Source organism: Haemaphysalis longicornis, unplaced genomic scaffold (genome assembly GCF_048455015.1).
Source record: "Haemaphysalis longicornis isolate Haplotype H1 unplaced genomic scaffold, Haemaphysalis longicornis Haplotype H1 scaffold_12, whole genome shotgun sequence".
NCBI lineage: Eukaryota > Metazoa > Arthropoda > Arachnida > Ixodida > Ixodidae > Haemaphysalis > Haemaphysalis longicornis.
The window spans coordinates 4,637,364-4,658,763 of record NW_027526225.1 but is presented as its reverse complement, the minus strand read 5'-3'; the positions used below and the strand labels follow the sequence as shown (position 1 = coordinate 4,658,763).

General features: G+C 47.6%; 1 protein-coding gene across 1 annotated transcript in view; it reads left to right on the top strand.

Annotated features, from left to right (window-relative positions):
• LOC144162219 (uncharacterized) overlaps nucleotides 1-15,530 on the top strand; it is a 34,380-nt gene extending 18,850 nt beyond the window's left edge. Inside the window, exons 4-6 of the mRNA XM_077692684.1 lie at nucleotides 8,020-8,443; nucleotides 13,604-13,979; nucleotides 15,148-15,530. Coding sequence (XP_077548810.1) covers nucleotides 8,020-8,443; nucleotides 13,604-13,979; nucleotides 15,148-15,364 — 1,017 coding nt within the window. The 3' untranslated portion in view covers nucleotides 15,365-15,530. The remainder of the gene's footprint in view (nucleotides 1-8,019; nucleotides 8,444-13,603; nucleotides 13,980-15,147) is intronic.
• Nucleotides 15,531-21,400: the final 5,870 nt, after the last annotated feature.

Genomic DNA, 21,400 nt, shown 5'->3' with positions numbered 1-21,400 from the left:
CAAGGATATAGAACAGAATGCGTGGTTTTGCGACAGCTTCTTCAGAGTGAGAAGAAAAAGCCATGTAATTCGTGTTTTTCCGATAATTTTAAGTTCATTCATTTGGCACCAGTTGCCAACATTATTTAGATAATTGTTTCAAGTTATATTAGTTGGTTAATATTATTGCTTCACTACAAAATAGCTGTATTATCAGCATACTGAAGGGCCCATCAAATATCCCCTGTTCAGTAAAAAAAAAGAAAACGTCAGAAACAAAATACGAAATTCTTTAAACTACTATTCAATGATTACAGGATTGAAAACAAATAAAATATTGGTGAGGGATATTGATGCGATAAAAGTTAATTAGTTCTAAATCCTTCACACGTGGTTTGGTGCTGGCAAGGTCCAGAAAGGCATGTTTCACAAACGTTAGAGCTCTGTGTGCCTTCTTGGGATATTGAATGTTGAAAACCCAGAACGATGCAAACAGACTACACAGTCCTCCCAGTAAAGATGATGCAGTCAAGACACTCTGGCCATCGATGCGGAGGCTAATTTCCCCGTTCGCGGAATGCAGGCAGGGAGTCAAAGGAACATCTACCTGAAAAAGCAAAAAAGAAAAAAAAACGACCCACATGTAAAATTCAAAACAGACACTATGGTTAAATGAACTTAATAATTCGGTACAGTAATAAAATTGTTATGCCACGTTTCCTGCGAAGATTCAGCACTTAAATTAGGAATGCAAAGGCTTCATAAAACCAAGTGCCAGTACATTAACCATCGTGGCTTTTGCAGCAATAAAAAATATATTACTTCCGCACAATATACTCGAGCACAACTTTAAATGACAGTGAAGTTAAAATGCAAGTCTCTCTAGGTTGATAGATTAGCTCACGGAGAACACTATTATACCCCTCTTACACCTGGCATTTTTTTAAAAATAAGGTTGAAACTAGCAAAAACACGTTTTCACCGGAAGGGCTTAAGTGGCCTGACGCGCACAACTTCTTTCTTGGCTGCCGCTGGATGGTGCTACTCGTCCATACTTGGGGTGGCAGTACCGCTTTCCAAGGGAGCATGCGAGCTACGCATGAGAAAATCGTTCGACGCCAAAACTTGCGGGGCCTCAAAAGGCCAATGTTTTTCTTCAGTGAAGCGTAAATACTGATCACAGGTCCAATGGAGAAACATTTTGCTTAGTGGTCTCGAACGGCAAATGACAGGGGAGTTTGGGGAAGCATGAGCGATTTGACCGGAACTGACCAAACTGCTTGGTACGTGGTAATGTTGTATTCAGTTGCTTGTATACTGCTATTAATCACCGCTGCTTCACTTGCTTCCGGTTTATCCTGATGCAAACAGCGGCTGCAGTCGTGTTTGGGTCACGTTTGATGAGCAGTTGAACAGCGATTTCTCAGCACTTCAGGCATCTTGGCACTAAATCAATGCTGAAATGGCTATGCGGAGGTCCGACTTCCGTTTGAAATCAACTTGCTGGTTGTCTTCAATGACCCTTTAACAACAAGTTACCCTTATGCCTCATCACTGAAACCGGTTGTTCCTCCGTGGTGCAAAGTGTGTTACTGTGAGTATTTTCAACGTGAAACGAACCGTTTCTGTGATTTGTAGGACTGATTCTGCTATTAATTACTGCAGTGACAACAAGCTATGAAAGAAAATCCCGCCATCTCCACGAAGTGAATGATGATGAGAGGGGCGAATCTAAAATGCTTATCAGCAGACAATGTGACGCATTAAGTGCAAGCTGCTTTCATAGTGTGTGCATTGACATTAGGATATGGCCCCCTGGCAGAATGATGCGCTGCGCGAGATTTTGCCGTACCTAAAAGGACAGGCAACTCATTTTTACGGAGTATAGGATCTGTAAAAGGGTTGCGAGTTGGGCGAGTTGGTAATTATGCATTGCGAAAAATAAACTGCGCGCAAATTAACGAGGACAAGAACACATGAAGACGGCACAAGCGCACACTCGCAACTAGTTTATTATTGCACAATTCAAAGCTTTATAAGCCCAAGCGCCCAATTGCCGCGCCCCCAATGCGTCACAGTTCTCGGCGCACTCAGTCGAAAATACTAAAAAACCGTAACAACAAAACCACAAAACGAACTTTGAGGCGCAGGAAAGGCGAAAAATCAGCAAAGATAACCGCATCATACATGGATTAAGACCCCCCTCCCACCCCCAACACGCATTCCCAGAAGAAGCACCGAAATAGCGCTCAATGTGCGTCTAAATATGCGACTTCTCGATTAAGCAGGGCGATAGAGGGATGACTGATACATTCGGAACCAGCTTTTCTGATGTGGCTGGCTTCTACAATTTCTCGCGTTCGCTGGTTCTTATGTCGCAAAAGGATGGCTGCGCGCTCAAACACAGGGACACAATCAGGTCTGCATGCGCGGCAATGAGAAGATAAGTGGCTCAGGTCACGTTGAAAAATGAAAAAAAAATAAAAATATATACGGTACTTTTAGACGTCGTACGCTCCAGTTTGTGACAACGTATACCCGTGTGCGGCTCTGTCCTGAAGTTCGGAGAAATGCAGGCGGGTTGTGTTATATTTCTCGTCTTGCATTACGCTTTCTTTTATATATTAGCGCCCTCTTTCGCGATCTCTCTACCTTCCTTCCCGCTTCCGTCTGACTGCGCTGATTTTCGCCAGCACGAAGTAACCGTCACGTTGCTTTAAAACGACGCCGCGCGCGACAAACGATTTTATCTCGAATGCCCTGTTACAAACCGGCCTACAAAAGAATGCGAACGCATACCCCAAAACCCACAAACAAGTAAAATAATATGAGTGTGCGCTTTTTTCTTTGCCCGTGCGTGTACGAGCTGTGAGCGGCACGGGTACCCGGGTACTTCGCTGTTAACCCTATCCAAACGTTTGACAAACGCATCGACTGATGAAAGACCACTTACCAGCGAGCTGTCCACACCTGTCGCCGTATCCAAATGCTGTTTGCGGCCGTTCCTCGTGTGACAGGGGCACATGAAAGTCTTTCCACCAAATGGCACTACTAGTCCTTCACAAATAAGAAAAAACGACGGCCCAAGGCGAGGCTTGAAGCTCCGGCCGCGCCGAGTCACCGGCCGCGCTGCGTTGATAGTTGTTTACATCCGGGCAGCCAGTCATGCCGCCAGGGCAAGTTGAGTCGCTGCAGTCGGGTGCGTTGGCGCGCTGGCACGAGAATTTAAATCGGCTATGTATGCGCAAGCAAGCGAAGCAGATGAACATTGCAATTGTTTGCAACGGCGAGAACTGCCTCTTCGTTAGCAGCAGAGTTTGACAACACCTATCGCCAAAATAAACAGATTGAGACAACACGGCCGCGCTCTCGGCCTGTGATCGCGCTGGTTGAAGCATCTATACGGGTATACGTACGGTATTGGTTTTGTAGCTGCGTGCAACCGTCGCGTCCTGCTTACTCGTTCTAATTAGCATTAGGCCATGGTTGAAGTGCTGGTGCACGGTTACAACAGAAGACTAACATGGCGACCGCCCGCTTGAGATGATTACCTCAGATAGGGCGTTTATTGTGGACGTGGTAGTATACAAGGAACGGAACGCCATCTCACAAATGGTGTTAAGTCGTTCTAAATCCTCCCTTTTGCTACCCGGATGGGCAACGGTACTACCATGGAGGTTCGTCCACTTCTTTAGATCATGCCTAGGGAGTACATTTTTTGCTATAGGTACTTTTCAGGGCACATTACTTGATTAAAACTCCATTTCCGGCTAGTTTGCGTTTACAGTGTATACCACACTAAACTTTTTTACACCCTTTTAGCCAAAAAGGGTGTAGCATAAGTGGAAAAAGGGTGTTGGGAGGCCTTTACACCCTTTTTCTTGAGTATCAACACCCTTTTCCTAGCTGTACACCCTTTTTGTGTGAAAAAAGGGTGTTGATCAACTTCGACACCCTTGGTTTTTCTTAGGGTGTTGAAAGGGTGTGGAAAAGGCGTTCAGCTGTTCATTGAATAAAGCCATGTTTCGATGCATAATAGCACTGTAAAGAAGAAGACACCCCCTCATATACTCCTCTACTCGCAAGAAATTTTCAAACTAAAAAAAAATAATTGCTCGTATGCAATGATCGCTCGTTTTCATATGCGGTGCACCTAATGCCCCAAGTTCAGCTTTGGCACGTGAAACACCAATTTCAACCTTCAAAATTAAAAAAAAGACTATAGTCGTGTGGCGAAAAGGGCGTTTACCGACTGCAACACGCTTGGCTTTCTGCAGGTTGTTGAAACGGTGTGAAACAGGTGCAAAAAAAAGAACATCGGAGCTGAGGGTCGACCTAGTTTCTTTCGGTGTTCCTAATTTTTGTTATGTTTGCTAAGCTTTGCAATGTTCTTGCTAAGTTAGGGTGACCGCGAAGGGTGAGGCCAAGTTTAACCAGATTTTACAAGGCTTTTCCAGTGTGCCCCCCCCCCCTACACTGCCAGGGGATCCAAGGGGGAATCAAGCTATGTCGGCCCCCAGCTATGCTGTTTCTCCAGCCTTGCACCACTATTGCAAGCTGCGCCAATTTTTTACATTTTAGAATCCAAAAAAAGACTAGTACCTTTGAAATGGTATAGTAAGAGGTGCGCATACGCATACGCCCCTTGTGCTCACACTCTAACAAGCTCGAAAGCCGACTTCACTGTTATAATTCACTATCTGCGGTTGTGCACCCTTTACAGGGGCCGCAGTTTTTTTCTTTGTATTTTTTTGCTAACGCCACCGAAACTAGCTCAAGCTTAAACAGCTTCACTGGTGATAAATTATGCCAATTCATATTGCTTTAAACATCGTGAGGTACAAAACACCCCCCGCTCGTAGAAAATGTTCAGTCCACCCGTGTAAGCAGGTAGAAAATGCCTCCAAAGTTGGAGGTCTCTTCACCTTTTTTCTTAGTTGGCGGTCTTTTCTTACACCCTTTTCCTTACACCCTTTTTCTTTACGCCATTTTTCTTAGTTTCAATCACCCTCATTTGTAGCTTTACACCCTTTTGGGAAAAGGGGTGTTGAAATAATGAACACCCTTTTTGAAGGGTGTTGAGGTGGCGGGGAAGATTTGTTTTGGTATTTAATAAAATTCTATAAGTTATGGAACAGAAAAACTACCTCGTAATTTAAAAGTTTTTGCAAATCCACGTCTGGATTTGCATAGTCTCCTAGTAAAATCCATACTTCCAAAATTAGCGCTGAAATATGTTTTTTGCGACAAGCCCATCGACTTGATCGAGGGGCTTTCCTCTGCTGGATATAAAAGCAAGAACAGCACATGTATTACTAAGCAAGTACGCACTCCCTGTAACGCTTGCATCCCTTTGGTTTTCTTGCTCAATTCATTTGTGTTCGTACTGTAACTTGTGCGTATTCACTGTTTGTGTTGAATGCTGCGCGCTACCCCGATTCACATTGCCACTGCGCATGCCATCACCTTAAACAAAAGGTGTGAGGCTCAACACCCTTTTTTAGGGTGTTGAGCACCCTCAACATCCTTTTTAATGGTGTTGAGCTCAACACCCTTTTTTCACCCGTACACCCTTTTTTTTGGAAAACACCTTTTAAGGGTGTTAGCCATGGGACAAGATTTTTACACCCTTTTCGGCCGAAAAGGGTATAAAAAAGTTTAGTGCATATTATGAAGATAATCTAGTCCCTTAAAATATCATCGTCCTGCGGTATTGATAACGTAAATTCTAAATTTCTGAAGCAGACTAAAGTGTACTCTTATCTCCTTCTATCCTTCTAAGTGAGCTATTTTAACAATCACTTCACCATGGCATCTTACCACCCTCCTGAAACATTCCGTATATACGGAATTATGGGAATGCGGAGTACATTCTTAGCATGACACAAAGCCGCCACAAACCAAGAAAGATTTTTCAGAAGCACATGAAAATGAAACAGTGCATGCCTATTGAAACATTTGACACCGGTTTTAAGTCTCTATGATCAATAGAACCGCCAAATCATTGTCCGTATGAATTCCGTATATACGGAGTATACGGAAATCATACGGAGAGTGATTTTGATTATTATTGAAGATAAAAACACGAAAACAGTGCCAAACGTTCATATTGTGCGAACTCATATAATTCTCCTGTTTTTAGGACGAATATCTACATTCATTACGCTTGAGGGCGTAACACTCCGCATGAACTCCGTATTTCCATAATTCTGTATGTATGGAACTTTTCAGTAGGGCACGCCAATGGAAAATAGGCAAAGTAGTCCCGCAATATAAATATAGGCACTCGCCACACAACTACAGACCAATTTCGTTGACCTGTATACCATGTAAAATTATGGAACACGTACTTGCACTCAAATTTTCAACTTTTTGGAATCAAATGGTTTTTTTTCTTCCGCTCAGCACGGTTTCCGTTGATCATTCTCACGTGAAACCCAGTTAAACCTTTTCACTCATTCCTTGCATGGCACATTTGATAAAGGTTCACAAGCAGATTGCATTTTTCTTGATTTCCGGAAAGCGTTTGGCAAGGTTAACCACACATTACTGATGATAAAACTCCCTAGATTAAATTTAGACCAAAATATTAACATGACTTGAGTGCTTTCTTACTAACCGTGCACAGTATGTAACTCTTGATGACCATGATTTCCCTCTAATTGAAGTGACATCTGGTGTACCGCAAGGTTCTGTATTAGGTCCATTACTCTTGTTTAGATTAATGATTTACCCTTCTGTGTCTCTTCTCACGTACATATTATATGCAGACGATTGCGTCATTTATCGCGAAATCCATAATGCTGCAGCAAGCGAATCTACAGCAAGATTTAGACAACATTATGTCTTTGTGCGAAAATTGGAAGGTGGAACTAAATTCAGATAAATGTAAATTAATGCGCGTCTCATGTCTGAATGAGGATCCCCCAATATATAAGCTAAACAATATTCACTTAGAAAGCGTAAAATATTTGTTATCTTGGCGTGCACCTAGCTTCCATATTATCGTGGAAACCACATATCGAGACCATAACAAGCAGTGCGAACCGCGTGCTAGGTTACGTGCGAAGGAATTTTAGCAGGGCCCCCGTTTCATTAAAACTACTTTTGTATAAAACGTTACTTCGATCCAATCTTGAGTATGCCGCCGCCGTATGGGATCCCTGTCACGCTAATCTTCATCAAACCGTTGAACTTGTATAAAACAACGCATGTCGTTTGATCCTATCAAATTATAACCGCACTGCCAGTGTCTCATCCATGAAATCTACATTTTCTTTACCTTGTCTATCGCTTCGTCGGAAAGTTTTTCGCCTTAGACTCTTTTTCAAGATATATAATCATGCCTCACTTAAAAACAATCTTATCTCGATGCCTCCGTACCGCCCTGCTCGTATAGATCACCAACATAAAGTCGCGATAACACAATGTCGCACGAATACCTACTTTTATTCATTTTTTCCAAATACGGCAAACGACTCGAATCGTCTACCCCGCGACATTGCGCAGATATCGGACTTTTCTCTTTTTCGTCAGACTTTATGTGCATTTTTATTGGGCGACGATGCGGCATGACTAATTTCCATATTGTTATATTACGTGTGCAGATTAGCATGGCTTATGCTATTTTTTGGGGTTGTTTTTGCAGTGCTGCTGTTTTGTCAATTTTTGTATTACCAGTGTAACATGTCAGCCCACGGGTTTTTTGTGTGTTTTTTTTGTGGTGCAGTTATGTTCACTTACATTTTCTGCTTTTTTCTGTACCCCACTCCCCTCTACAATGCGTAAGCTCTTGAGGGTATGTGAAATAAATAAATAAATAAATGGTGTAGCAGACTATCAGAAAACACGCTTTCACATTTTCTGGAAAGCGGCTTTTGGAGAAGGTCTTGGAGACGGGTGCATGGACGCACAAAGTTAGACAGAAGGATCCTGCACCCCACCGTGTGAAGACAACGGTGATTCGTCGCGAGAAAGATTCGCGTCCAACCATCGTAGTCGTTAGACGGAGGGGTGTCTGATTTTTTACTCTCGTCGCAGGACGCTGCTCAGTTGACGTGGAAGGCGCCCTTGGAACGCCCAATCAAGCGTCTCTTTGCCAATGACGTCACGGCCCTGCGGAGTGTCGTGGCCCTTCTGGGCGAGGCTGAGCTGAAGACGGCCGTCCACTACGCGCTGCTCGTCCCCGTCGCCGAGTACATGAGTCTCGAGTACAACGTCTCGGGCGAGCGCTCCAGGGCGCCCTTCAGCACTCGGCGCCGGACCTGCTTGGGCGGCCTGCAAGTGCTGCTGGGAGCGGGCTTCCTGTCGGCGCTGGGCGGCTTCTTCGGGGCCCAAGACGCGATCAAGCTCGCTGCCGACATGTGGTCCTCCATACGAGGCCAGCTCGCCTCCATGCGAAGCATCGCCCCAGGAGTGGAGCTCGACGAGGCGATCTTGCGAGGATTGAGCATGGTGGCCGAAGGTATGCACAACGCTCGTGGACAGTGAAAAAAAAAAAAAACTGGTTGATTTCTCTCTCACAGGAATTGGTTAAACACGAAAGTGAAATGTGCAGCGAAATCTGCAGCCGAACATGATTTGCGGGTCGGTGGCTGTCTTGTGGGTGTGCTTGACCAGCGACGTCCTGCTGGCGCGTCGCTTAGGCAAAGATGTACTGGCGTCATTTCCGTGAAGGATATGATGTCTGTGAAATCTTGGTGTGTCCCTGGATAAAACACTTTCGTGTTAAAATATAAAACCCGAAAACGAACAACCCTAAGTATAACGTACTCTTAAGCATAAAGGTTGCTTCCCCACAAGGAGACCCTACGTGCAAGGGTGCCCCCTTTACTGGCCGCTTGCTTCGTTGTATCGACGTCACTTCCGTTACGGATATGACGTCAGTCAAATCTTCGTGTTTCGATCCCGGAATAAGACATTTTTGTGTTTAATTAAAAAATGAAGGAAGCGCGCACTAACGCGTACGACTTGAAGGTAGCGAAGCAGTACGAAACCTTCACGGCCATCACGACGGTTGAAGTCCACGATTGCAGCAGCCGATTTGCTGCTTCTTCGCTGCCGCACCGACCTTTATTCCATTTTTGTTGCTTGCTATAACGGCGAAGAAGAAGCAAATCGAAGGAGCAGAACGAACGAACGGTACGTGCACACTTAAACTAGGTGCCCGCAGGTTCAACGTGCACCCGGTCACGTGTTCTGTGTCGAGCAGGTGACGTGATTCCTCGTCCCCTCCCAGTTACAGCCGACTGAGTAAACCGTTTGACTCTCGGGCGCTAACTCACGGTCGCAGCCGAGTGGGTAAGACGACTTACTCTAACTCCGTTGATCCACCAGACACAGTTTCGAATGCTGCCGGTGCCGGTGATTTCTTTTTCTTTGAACTGTTAACTGAGTTTTGTGAAACGCCAAAATCATCGAATTGCTAAACCGCTTCCCTGTGAAAAGACTGGGCCTTTTTTACGGTTCTCTTGAATGGTTTCAAAAGAGACTAATTTTTTGGGGAGTGCAGTGTATTTCCGCTTTTAACGAAATACCGCTTACAACGAAGTACACTATCGGTATAACGAACTCATTTTATTTTGCCCATCCGTTGTGACAGAAGTTTTCGGTGCTCCGTCAGCGTTGAATGCAGGGTATATACGCGTTTAACGAAATACTGCTTATAAAGGTATTTTCTTTCTCCAATTAATTCATGATAACGAGGGCTGGTACTTTCTCCGCATTTTTACATGGCCTCGTCGTTGGAGTATGATTCTTGTTTTCTATACTGGAGGGGAAAAGGAGCATAAAGTGTTACGGACTACGTGAGAGCAAGAAATGGGGTGAATCGGAGCAGGGATATATATCAGCGTGATCTGTTGTACCCATTTAGAGCACCTAACACGCGTGAACATCTTACCCCTTCCTGTAGCATCCCCTTATCTCACGCCCTTTACATTGTATTCATTCTGTCGCCTTTGTTGTTTATTCTTATCACATAGCTAGCCCACATACCTTTTCTCTATCTTTCGAAATTCTGGTACTAATCTTGTTGCGACCTTCTAACCTAAATCCATCATACACGCTCCCTTTTTTCTGTTGTAATACCTATCAATTTTCTTTGAGCAGCCATTTCGATTAAAGGGACCCTGCAATACTTTTTCAACTTTTTTTTAAAATCCTTATTGCTTGCAGAACGTAGTCACTCAAAACACCCAGTACATAGATTAGGGGGTCGCAAAATACCTCAGCCAAAAATTACTGCTTTATGCCCATCAAATGACTTAGAAACTCGCCCAAAAGATTTTTCTCTCTTACCCGGCCTTGGCGTTCTTCGACGGCTCGAATTACGTCACTAAGGCCATGTAGCGGCTGTTGGCCGGTTTTTCTTCAGTTTCAGCAATGAACGCTTTTCGATAGCAACTTCAAAAAAAAAAGCCACAAAAACAATGCAGAAATGGAAGGCGTACCTGGTGCGACGAGCAAACCACGCAGTGCCGCTCCGTGCTGGCGATAACTATAGCTTTCGCAGTGGTTCCAGACGCGAAGGAAAGAGTGAAAGCGCTTATCGAAAGTGTTGCAGGTTCTCTTTAAGTCACTTCTTTCTGCCCCAAGGGGTTCTCAAATAAAAATTACACCATCTTCCCGTAGGGGAACCCTGAGTATGCAAAGCAGCCATGGGGTCGATTCAATTTCCCATTAGTTTTCAGTTCGCCGTTTCCGTTGACGTTCAGCTTCACGTGCCTTCGTTGTATCAGTAGCTTTTTGACGTAGTTTGAATGAGTGAAGGACATAAGGCGCGTTCGTAGCAGATGCTCCCGTCTCGGTTTGCAGCGCAGAGGGAAAAGCACCCCGTACCTCCCGTTGCGGCCAGAGAGTAGTGGGATCGAAACCGGGCGCCGCCTAACTATTTCTTTTTATGGTGGACTGCGCTGACGTCAGCCCAAATGCTGACGGGGCTGAGGAGACGCGCATGCGCAGTAGAGTGCGGACGGCGGACGACAAGGGAGGGAGGCACACAGCCCCGAGCATGAGATGCTCCGCATCTAAAACCTAAGCTTCAGGGCCATACTTTAACGCCTGACGTGTGTTATTGATTGCGTGAACTGATGCGAATGACCCCGATTACCAGTATGGCAAAGGCTGCATCACCCGGCTTTATTAGTACACTTAAACATGGTACACCTGAAGCTGTACACATAAGCCTAGATCTGCAAAACCTAAATCTGGACGCCGGATTCTCAATTTACAAGACTGAAACATGGTACAAATGGAGCTGTACACATAAGCCTCGATCTGCAGAACCTAAATCTGTACGTCGGATTATCAACTGAAAAGACTTAAACATGGTACGCCTGACGCTGTACACATAAGCCTAGATCTGCAGAACCGAAATCTGTACGCCGGATTATCAATTGAAAAGACTTAAACAGCGTACGCCTGACGCTGTACACATAAGCCTAGATCTGCAGAACCTAAATCTGTACGTCGGATTACCAATTGAAAAGACTTAAACATGGTACGCCTGACGTTGTACACATAAGCCTAGATCTGCAGAACCGAAATCTGTACGGCGGATTCTCAACCGACACACACTCGAGTTCGCTATCCCTTCTCACTGTAGTATTTTGTGAGACGTACCTAAAAAAATTAAAGCCCTCCAATCGCCTCCGCCAGTCACTAAGTTCAGAAAACGTACACGTACATCTTATACCATTACCGCCGGGAGCGCCTAACCCTCCTTTCTTATCACTCAACACACAAGAGTCGCGAATCTGAATTCGCACGCAGACTTACTGCAAGAGGGCAATTCTACATCACATCTCACCAACTGTTTTTCCATACAATTGCGCAGCGTGTAATACACCAAACACCAGTTATCACCTCGTGTGAGAGTGCGTCAAACATCCCAACCTAACCCCATCACCCACATTGGAGCAGTGGGAGCATAGGCTGACCAGCCTCCAGCGACCCCGGCCGCGGCCTGATGGGGGGCCCGAAAGGGACCCTACAGCACGTACTAGGTACTGTTTATTCGAAATGAATTTTGGGGTGAAGTCTATTGCCCAAGCAATCTTTTCCCGCAAGAAATATGAAAATCCGTTGAGTATCACCGGAGCTACGCGAGCATTAAAATCGCGCATGGTCGTTCCCTCTCAACTCGGCCTGTGCTCTCTCCCGGAGAGGGGGGAGGATCGTGGTGTTCTCTGCGGCGGCCTTCGATATATCTTAGGCCTGGGAGTTTTCTTTTTTGTCTCCGCAGCGTAGAGGGATCGATTTCCGGTCTGGTGCGACAAAACAGCAGGCATGGCTGCCTGTTCGCAAGCGCGCACTCAGGCTGGTAGGGCACTTTTGAAGCAATAAACATTTGTTGTCGAGTGGTCTGTTTGAAAGGGAAGTATTGAGTTCGTCACTCCAACTCCGTGCGCACTCAAAACGCACACAAACAAACGCCACAACTCTACGTACAGGTTCAGGCATAAAAGAGGTTGGTGCACAGCGTCAACAATGACGGATCGTCACTGGAGATGCAAAAAATAAACCATGACGTTAATCAGCAACAGCCAATAGGACAGCCACCGCTGTAATGACGTAATTAAAGCGGTGCATAATGAGGGTAATTGAAAAGAGCGCGGTTGGTATTCCCGCACAAATATTTGCCAGCTTACCGCTTCACGTGCACGTGTGTTGTTTGGCCCAGATATTCCTGGCGGTGTAATCAAACGGAGCGCACGTTTATTTGCACTGTTGAGAGAGTGTTGCAGGGTCCCTTGAATGAGGCCTGGACTGACGCCTCCATCCACTTCCCTTTCCCCACATCCTTTCCTTTGAAAAAGAAACAAAAATATTATTCCTCCTCCTCCCTTTCTTAAGAGAGACTGCTAAAACGTCAAGCTTCATCCCATGCAACGGGAGTAGAAGTCAAATTCGAAAATACAGACTGCTTTGTCCACGTCCGAATGGCGAAGTCGGATAGACGTTGGCTTCACAACGCGAGGGACCCAGGTACAATTCTGACGACTGGAACGGTGTTCAACACGAAAGTGTTTTATTCCCGGATTCACGAAGATTTAGCATACGCCATATCCGTCACGGAAGTGACGCCAGTACAACGAATCAAGCGGCCTGTAAAGGGTGCACCCCTGTACACAGGGTCTTCTTGCGGAGAAGCAACCTTTAGTACTAAAGAGCAAGTTATACTTCGAATTGTTCGTTTTCGGGTTTTATATTTTAACACGAAAGTGTTTTATGCTGGGATGCACCAAGATTTCACTGACGTCATATCTGTCACGGAAATGACGCCAGTACACCTTTTCCGAAGTGACCCGCCAGCAGGACGTCGATCGCCAAGAATACCCACAAGACAGCCACCAACCCGCAAATCATGCTCAGCTGCAGATTTCGCTGCACATTTCACTTTCGTGTTTTACCGATTTTTATGACAGAGGAAACAGCCACAGTTTTTTCGGTGTGCCTTGGATTATCATCATCATCATCATCATCAATCTGTGGAACCCGTTGTGTAAAGTTGGCTTTCCAGCAGGGCGTTTTGTGGTTACGATCTGCGGCGCAAGTAAGGCGTAAAAAGCTTCGCTTTAAACCGTTTTCGTGAATCCGCTGCCTTGTGATTTTTTTGCGCCAGGTGCTAACGGCAGCTCGTGGAACACGACATTCGGCGCCCACGGGGACTTGTACGGCGACGGTTTCATCGTCAACCTTGCCCTGCACGCCCGGCTCGCCGACCGCCGCGTGGCCGCCCGGGCGATGCTCGAGGCGAAGCCGCGTGGGACGGGCATGATACCCACCGCATACATGCTGCCGGACTTCTTTTATCCGGGCGTGACCGAATCGAGCGTCAACTACGCTACCCTGGGCACCCACATGGGCAAGCGGCTGTTCGATGCGAGCCTGACGCGTGCGCTGCCTGCGAAACACGAGCGCTGCTTCGCCGACTACGCCAGAGAGCACTTGCACCTGGACGCCAACGGCGCTGCGCTCCTGAAGTTTCTCCGTTCTAGGTATGCGCTCGTTCGTAGCAATTTTTACGCAAAATCCGATAAGGTAAGCTGCGCAATGAAGGAAAACAGGTGTCGAGTGGTGAGCGGTAACCAGCTGCTCTTTAGCGCTTGACTTTAGGCGCCGTGGGAACCGTTCCTTTGGTTGGCTGATGCTGACAGAATGCAAACGCACATGAAAAGTGTTGTGGGCCTTACAATTAGAGCAAACAGTGGCTGAAATTCAAAATAACCTGATTTTGCGGCGATGCATGCAACAGCTGGAGTGCGGGAACGTACGCGGAATTAACTTCGTTCAGAGGAGAACGCGGACCGTTTTTGGCGGCTCCTCCAAGTATATGTCCGATCACAAGTAAGCGGATCACGTGAGCTCTGGCTGAGGGGCAACGCTGCGCTTTCTTGAAAGACCAACGGGAACCATGGAGGAGGGTGGATATATACGCCTTACCCCGCCTCACAGCCAGATAAGTTCATCCGTGGTTCTGCTGCCTTGCCGAACTGGACGCGTAACAGCTTCTAAAGGGAAACTCTAGGCTAGAAAATTGCGTTGGTTGCACTGCCGCACTCAACCATCAGGGGAGAATGAAACCGGCGCTGCAGAGTTCGAGACAGCTGTGGCACACGCGAAAACTTGTCTTGTTGCGCGCTCCCGTGCTTCGTTTACTTCTGATCGGATTTATATAAATTCCACAGAGACCGTGGTACATGATATTACGGTGCACTCTTGTCCTCGAACCTATACGAAGGAAAAAATGGCGGAAAAATGAAAGAAACGACACCGCAACCCACTATGTCTACCAGGTGCTTATACAGTCCTGCGGGTCAGTACCCCGTAGTAGTACCAAAGCCAGGGGATGGCCTATCAGACCTCCCGCCAGCCCCAGAAACAGTCTCGACACGTGCAATAGTGATCACTGAGCTGATATTTACATGCGAATGCGCTGCGGCACTGAATATATCGGCCACACTGGCCGCAAACGACCGACTCCGGCAGCATTGCAAAGAAGTTGAGGACGCCGCACCTGATGGCCAGCACTCGATAGACGCGCGAAGACGTGTTAATCACGGCTGCGCTCTCCACCCAACCCCTCGCTTACGCTAGTGGTTCTGTTCGCTGAACCCGCCAATTTGAGATATCAAAGGGGGAACTACGCAATTAACACTGTCGCAGGTGGGCAGTCGAGGCGGCGCTCGCCGCCTGGAAGGAAGAGCGGGGCCGGATGACCACGTACGCTCCTATGGTGCAGCTGTTCTTCCTCCGGGTGGCCGTGGTACACTGCGGGGAGCCCGAGCAGCGCCGAGGGCCACTGCTGTTCGCCACGCGCACGTCGCCCGGATACGCCAGGGCCTTCGGGTGCCCCGACCCGCCACCGCTGCCCTACTGCTGAGGGAGCTCATCGGCAGGGCATCAGCTGACTGTTACTTTATTAGTCGCCGAGGACTTCGTGCTCAGTAGTAACCATGATTAGTTCAAGTGTTTTAACTGAGTGGGTGCCGTAAAGGCGCCGGTTTAGCCTTTATGTGCACGAGTGCGTAGCATAGCGTAAGAAAACAATCAGAATCATTATCGCCGGGAATTGGTGTATCTTTTTTTGAATATAGCGAGGCTGTTATCTATACTTCGGCCTGAATGCTTCGCGGACAGTCGTCGAGGCAGACAGTACATCACTTGTGAATTTTACTCTGCCTCGCGCTAGTTGCTTCTCCCCGAGTTGTCCTCCTGCAGAACGGGTCCTCCAAAACGCGCCCTGCAGGAAATATGAAGCCATCCTACCCTGTGAAGGCGGGTGGGCCAGCGAAGCTGTTTAAAATACACATCACACACACAGCTATATAGAGAAGGTACGTGCATTTATGTTTCTCGTCATTTGGTAGTGGTAGAGGCTACGGCTTTGTAATTACTCAATGAAACTTGGAATGACTAGAGTTTCATCCTAGCAGACAAACACGCGTCTGTACGCTTTCCCTCCCGTCGGTGAAAGCAGACGGGAATTGCGTAACGTTTGCAGCTTCACTGTGACTCAGCGCGATGATAGAGGCGTCTTTGCGGCCACTTGTCGTATCACTGTTTCGGGGAAAGTTTCGATAAAACAACAGTTTCAGCCGTTTTCAACTAAGCATTCTCGATAAAGTTGGCTTTGCCGCAAGCCGTTGTTCCTCGTGTACATGACGCATTCCCGGATAATACAAAGCTTGCATTTAAAAGTGGTTCTTGGAGCAAATTAGACTTACAGTAGCCGATCGATCTTTAGGACCAGGAGTGGAACGAAGAATAGTACGAATAAAAGAGCAGTCCGCAAAATCCGCGAATCGCAAGAACTAACTTTATTTCATTTAAATATGGCTGAAGAAGTCCCGAATAGTTCCTTGTCTTAAATGCCACCTTCGTGTGAGAACGACTGCTTGCAACTCTGCAAAGGTCACGTTTTATTCGTAAACATTGCGCAACAACGCCAGAGCGTTGGCAATGCCTTGCGTTGACGGTTTCAGGCGGTCGGGAGTGTCTTGGTCGGAGTCTGAGTCGCTCTGCGGCAGCGCGGTCACTTTGCGCACGATCTCGTCGTCCGTTAGCCCCGTGCACAGCACTATGTTGCTTTCCCCTGCAGCAAATTCTCGAAATGTCACGAAAAATCAAAGTTGATTACCTCGGCGGAAGTAACACCATCCAATCCGAAGTTAGGATTCAAAATGGCGTCGTGCTGGAGTCGCACCGTGGTCACAGCAGCTACAGTGTTTCATTGAAGGTTCTTGTACGGTGGCCTTGTCGCAGAAAATTTTGTCCGAGAAATCAAACTTTTGCCTTTATTTTGACCGAAATATCCGTTGTTTGTGTACATTCCTCCTAAGGTAACAAGTGGCGATTCCACGGTAAGTCCGGAATATCCAGCAAGCCCGAATTTTCCGAGTCCGAAAAAACGGTCGGCTGCTGTAAGTGGCTTTTGCGGGAACGAGCGGGTGTTTTGCAGAACGGGACAACACGGAGAAAGGAAAAAAAAGAACATGCTGTGCCCTCTGTATTGATGTGATTCTGTCATCAAATGATGGATGGCTTCGCTGTTGAAGCCAGTTGATCAGAGGTGTCAATGAGCCCCGTTTCTTTTCTCACTTCTATAACCTACACAATAAACTTGTTTACACCCTTATCGCGTAAAAATGTGTAGCGTAGGTAGAATAAGGGTGTTGGGCAGTCATTACGCCCTTTGTGTTAGGCTCCAACACATTAATTTGTCGCTTTACATCCTTTTTTGTGTGGCAAAAAGGGTGCTTATCGACTGCAACACCCTCGGTTTTCTTTAGGGTGTTGAAAGGGTGTGAAATGGGTGTTCAGTTGCAAAATAAACAGCGGAGCTGGGTGTCGGTATAGCTTCTTCCGTTGTTGCTACGTTTTGCAAAGTTTTGCTACGTTCTTTTTAGTTTTTCCCATGTTTTTGCTATGATACTGTAACGTGGCGGCAGAGCCAATGACTCGAACTATGGTTGAAGATATGAGCAACGATCTATTTACACAATTTACAATGCGGCCATAACCGCGCGCGCTGCGACCCAGCCACTTCTTCGTCGTCCTCGTCGTATTCTGTGACGAACCATTTTGGGGCATTGACCGCCTAGGTTTCCTGTGACATTACCCCCCCCCCCCCCCCGGTCCCCGGTCGAGGGCGACCGTCCCGGTCGAAGCTGCACCGCGGCGCCGATGGTGGCGCAGATGAGCAATGTGGGAACACGCATGCCAGGCAGGATGCCCCACACAGCTTCGTCGTCGTCGCAGATGCTTGTTCGTGACGCCACATGCGGCTGCTGTCTTTATCGTCTTTGATGGCGTAACATGCCCCTTTCCTCGAAGGCGACCGTCCCGTTCGAGGCCGCAGTAGCATGATGAACTCAGTGAAGGTGAACGATGTGATGAGAATATCCAGTGAAGCTCTTGCCACCACCGATGTAAGGGATGGGTTTGGTGAGCTCCGGCCCACAAAGGAATGAAGAACCGGCGAGGGCTTGCTACCACGTCGGACCAAAGGGCTGGGGACACGTCGTCGTTGTCGTCAGGTCAAACGTCGTCGTCGGATCGGCTCGTCACGGGCTGGGGACACGGGGCGGGGGGACGTCGTGGAGTTCTTGTAGCGGTGGGGCTGGGGCTGCCCGACGTGGTTCACGCACCCTCGATGATTCCAGCGATGCCGATGAGGTGCGAAGCTGGGCCCAGGACGGGGATGACGACCCGCACTCTCCACCAAATGTAACGTGGCGGCAGAGCCAATGACTCGAACTATGGTTGAAGATATGAGCAACGATCTATTTACACAATTTACAATGCGGCCATAACCGCGCGCGCTGCGACCCAGCCACTTCTTCGTCGTCCTCGTCGTATTCTGTGACGAACCATTTTGGGGCATTGACCGCCTAGGTGTCCTGTGACAATACTATACTAGGTTACAACTGAAGAACGGCACCACCTCATGTAGTGTATCACTCCGCCAAAGCACCGGACCCGTGACGTCAGTGCGCGCGCGTTTTGAAAGGGGTTTGCTATGAATGCGTGATATCGTCTGCCTTGTCTCACGCAGTTTGTTTGTCGTCACTGGAGTCGTTTATAAGCATATTAAGTCCAAAAAATCACGGGAATGGCTCACGCCATGTTCAAAATATTCCCAGTAAACGCTCTACTTGCGCCGCGCGGAGAAACATCCGGCTACGGTGATAAGGCACAGCGGCAACTTCCGGTGCCGTTCTTAAGTTGTCACCGAGTATAGGCTAAGTGCTGAGGGGTGGGGCCAAGTTAAGTCGGATTTTACAAGGCCATTCGGGTCGGTCTCCCACACCGACAGCGGATCCCAGGGGGAAACAAGTTAGGTCGACTCCCAGGCTCCGCTTTTTCTCCAGACTTGCACCACTAATGGAAGCTGCGCCAAATTTATTTCGGGTTAGTGGCCCAAAAAAGGCTAATACCAGAGTCTTTCAGTACTGTTCGGGTCACGAAACTTCTGCGGCACACTATGGGAGTGCTTGATATGGTGCCAAGATCGGCCGCTACGCGGCGCAGGTTATCGTAAGGGGGCTGTCGGTGCCGGCGGGCCCGCCGCAGCCGCGGCGGCAGCGGCGGCAACCAGGAGGCACTGTGTGGAGGCTGCGCGTCTCACTCCCCGCAACATAGTTTCTATCTTCAACGTCACGCGAACTTTATGTGCCAGTGCACCGCGTACAAGGTCGACGACATGGAACTTTGGATCAACAATGCCTAAGACGTGCTGTGTGACGTGCTGCCGTCCGGATGCACAAGCACAAAGGAAAAGGTGCCGAGCTTCGAGAGGTGTAGAAAAGGCCTATACCGCAGTTGGAACCTGGCGGTTTAAGCTTTACCTGTATGAATGTGCTTGTTTGAAAAAAGAATTTCGATGCTACCGACATTATCTGAACATGACGAGCACGTCGTGAGCGGGGATGTCCTGTCGCTATAGCGAGACAGAGCGATGCTCAAGTCGAACCTGGGCCCGAGCCCGAGCCACGAGCGCGCAGGGGTTTGAAACCAGAGCGGGCTGACAGATCCGCGGCCTTTACGGGCCCCAATACGTTTGTAGTACCTCCCGTGGGGACGAAGCGAAAAAATAACAAACCCGGGCTTGAGCCCGAGCCCGCGGCGTGAGCGCGCAGAGGTTTGTAACCAGAGCGGGCTGACAGATCCGAGGCCTTTACGGGCCCCAATACGTTTGTAGTACCCGCGAATGTATGATGCGAGCTAATCAACAGAGGGCACTTCTGGTCTGGCAACCATGGTAGCCCCGCGAAAAAACGGCGGGAAAATTTGCGGGTACGCCAGCCGAAATGCTACCGGTTAGGCACTTGTTTACTTGAAAAGCCCCCCTAAAACGGATTGATTTTTCTACTAAATAAATTCGCGTAAACGCGCTCAGAGTGGTCGAAACAGGGCCTTGGGACTCCGGACTACAATTTGCGCTCGTAATCCCGCAATGTTTACAAATCACTTCAGTGTCCCTTTAAAGCAAGCACAAAAAAAAAAAAAAAAAAACAGACTCCCGCTGGCGAAGTTGCAGGCAGAGAACCGCGAGCGCTGCGAAGGCGGGAAATTTGAAATGCATTCGGTGGCAGCAGCGAGCGGATAACGGCGCTGCAGCCCATTATGGCGAATCACTGCTCTGCACTTCCAACAGCTTTCACATTGAGTGGAATGGCTTTGATTTTTTTTTTTCCTGGTGCAGGTTTCGCATTTACGATTACATTTCTTTTTGTGTCCATTGACACGAAATGTCCCTTTTCCAGATTCGAGTGCTTGGCTAAAGTACTGCTGGGCAAAAATGTAACTAGTGCAGTTAACGAATTGCGTATTCTTGTCTCAACTAAAAGGCTGGTAAAGCTTCAGTGCGGATTGCCTTCGCAGTTGCTGGCGATGCGGTTGTGCTTTCGCCATTGTGTTGCTTGCCTAGCCAAGTACGCACAAGCAACCCCCGGACGTTCGTCGACCGTCTAATGTACCTCCATTCCGGCTCTAAAGGACGTCCGTAAGACATCCGTTTTAGAGTTGGACATACCACAGTCCTTGTCAAAACCTTTTAGACCACGCCGAAAGTGCACATGCAGTTAAAATTCAAAGTACAAGCTTACGTCTCGAGAATCATCATCAACAACAACACTCGTTAAATGGGCATCTCAATCACGGCGTGCGCATACGGTTCTGCCCTTTTCATCCATCTGTATTTCGTATCATGTGAAGTTCACAGAAAGCGAAAGGCCAGTTCTTGATTTTTTTTGTGTTAGCTTATGTTACCCGTCGTCCGTGGTAAAATCAAAAGCACTGGCTGTGTTACAGCTCCAAACATTTAACCAAATAAAAAAGAAAACGACTTTGCCTGGGGGGATCTGAACCGAGGTCTTTCGCGCAAGAGATGAGTACGGTACCCGTTGTTCCACGGTGGTTTTTTTTTCTTTATTGCCTGGATTCGACAATTCACAACACATCACAGATCAACAACGTAAATAATATACGACAAACACGTGGAGAGGCGGCCCGACTTAGGCCTAGTGATGTCCTTTAAAACTCTTTCAATGACGCAAGCTGCTCTATCTTTGGCAGCCACACAGGCGATACCTCTTGAGATTTAATTACCTCCACATAACGACCTACACTTTCTCTGAAGTACTGCTTTGCGGATCGGGCATCTACGTCGTTGTACAATCTTGCTGTGCGTGAGCGCCATATGCTGTGGAGGCCCAGCGCCATGACTAAGTCATAAGGCATTCCACCCTCTTTGTCTACGGAGAGATACCGTATGCCATGAGGGTTTAGCGGGAAGTCTTTGAAAAGTGTCCTCTGTAAAACATCCCAAAAATATACGCCCTCCCAACAATGCAAAAAAACGTGGTCTATCGTCTCCGGCGATTTGCAGCTAAAGCAATCTGTCCCCCATGGCACA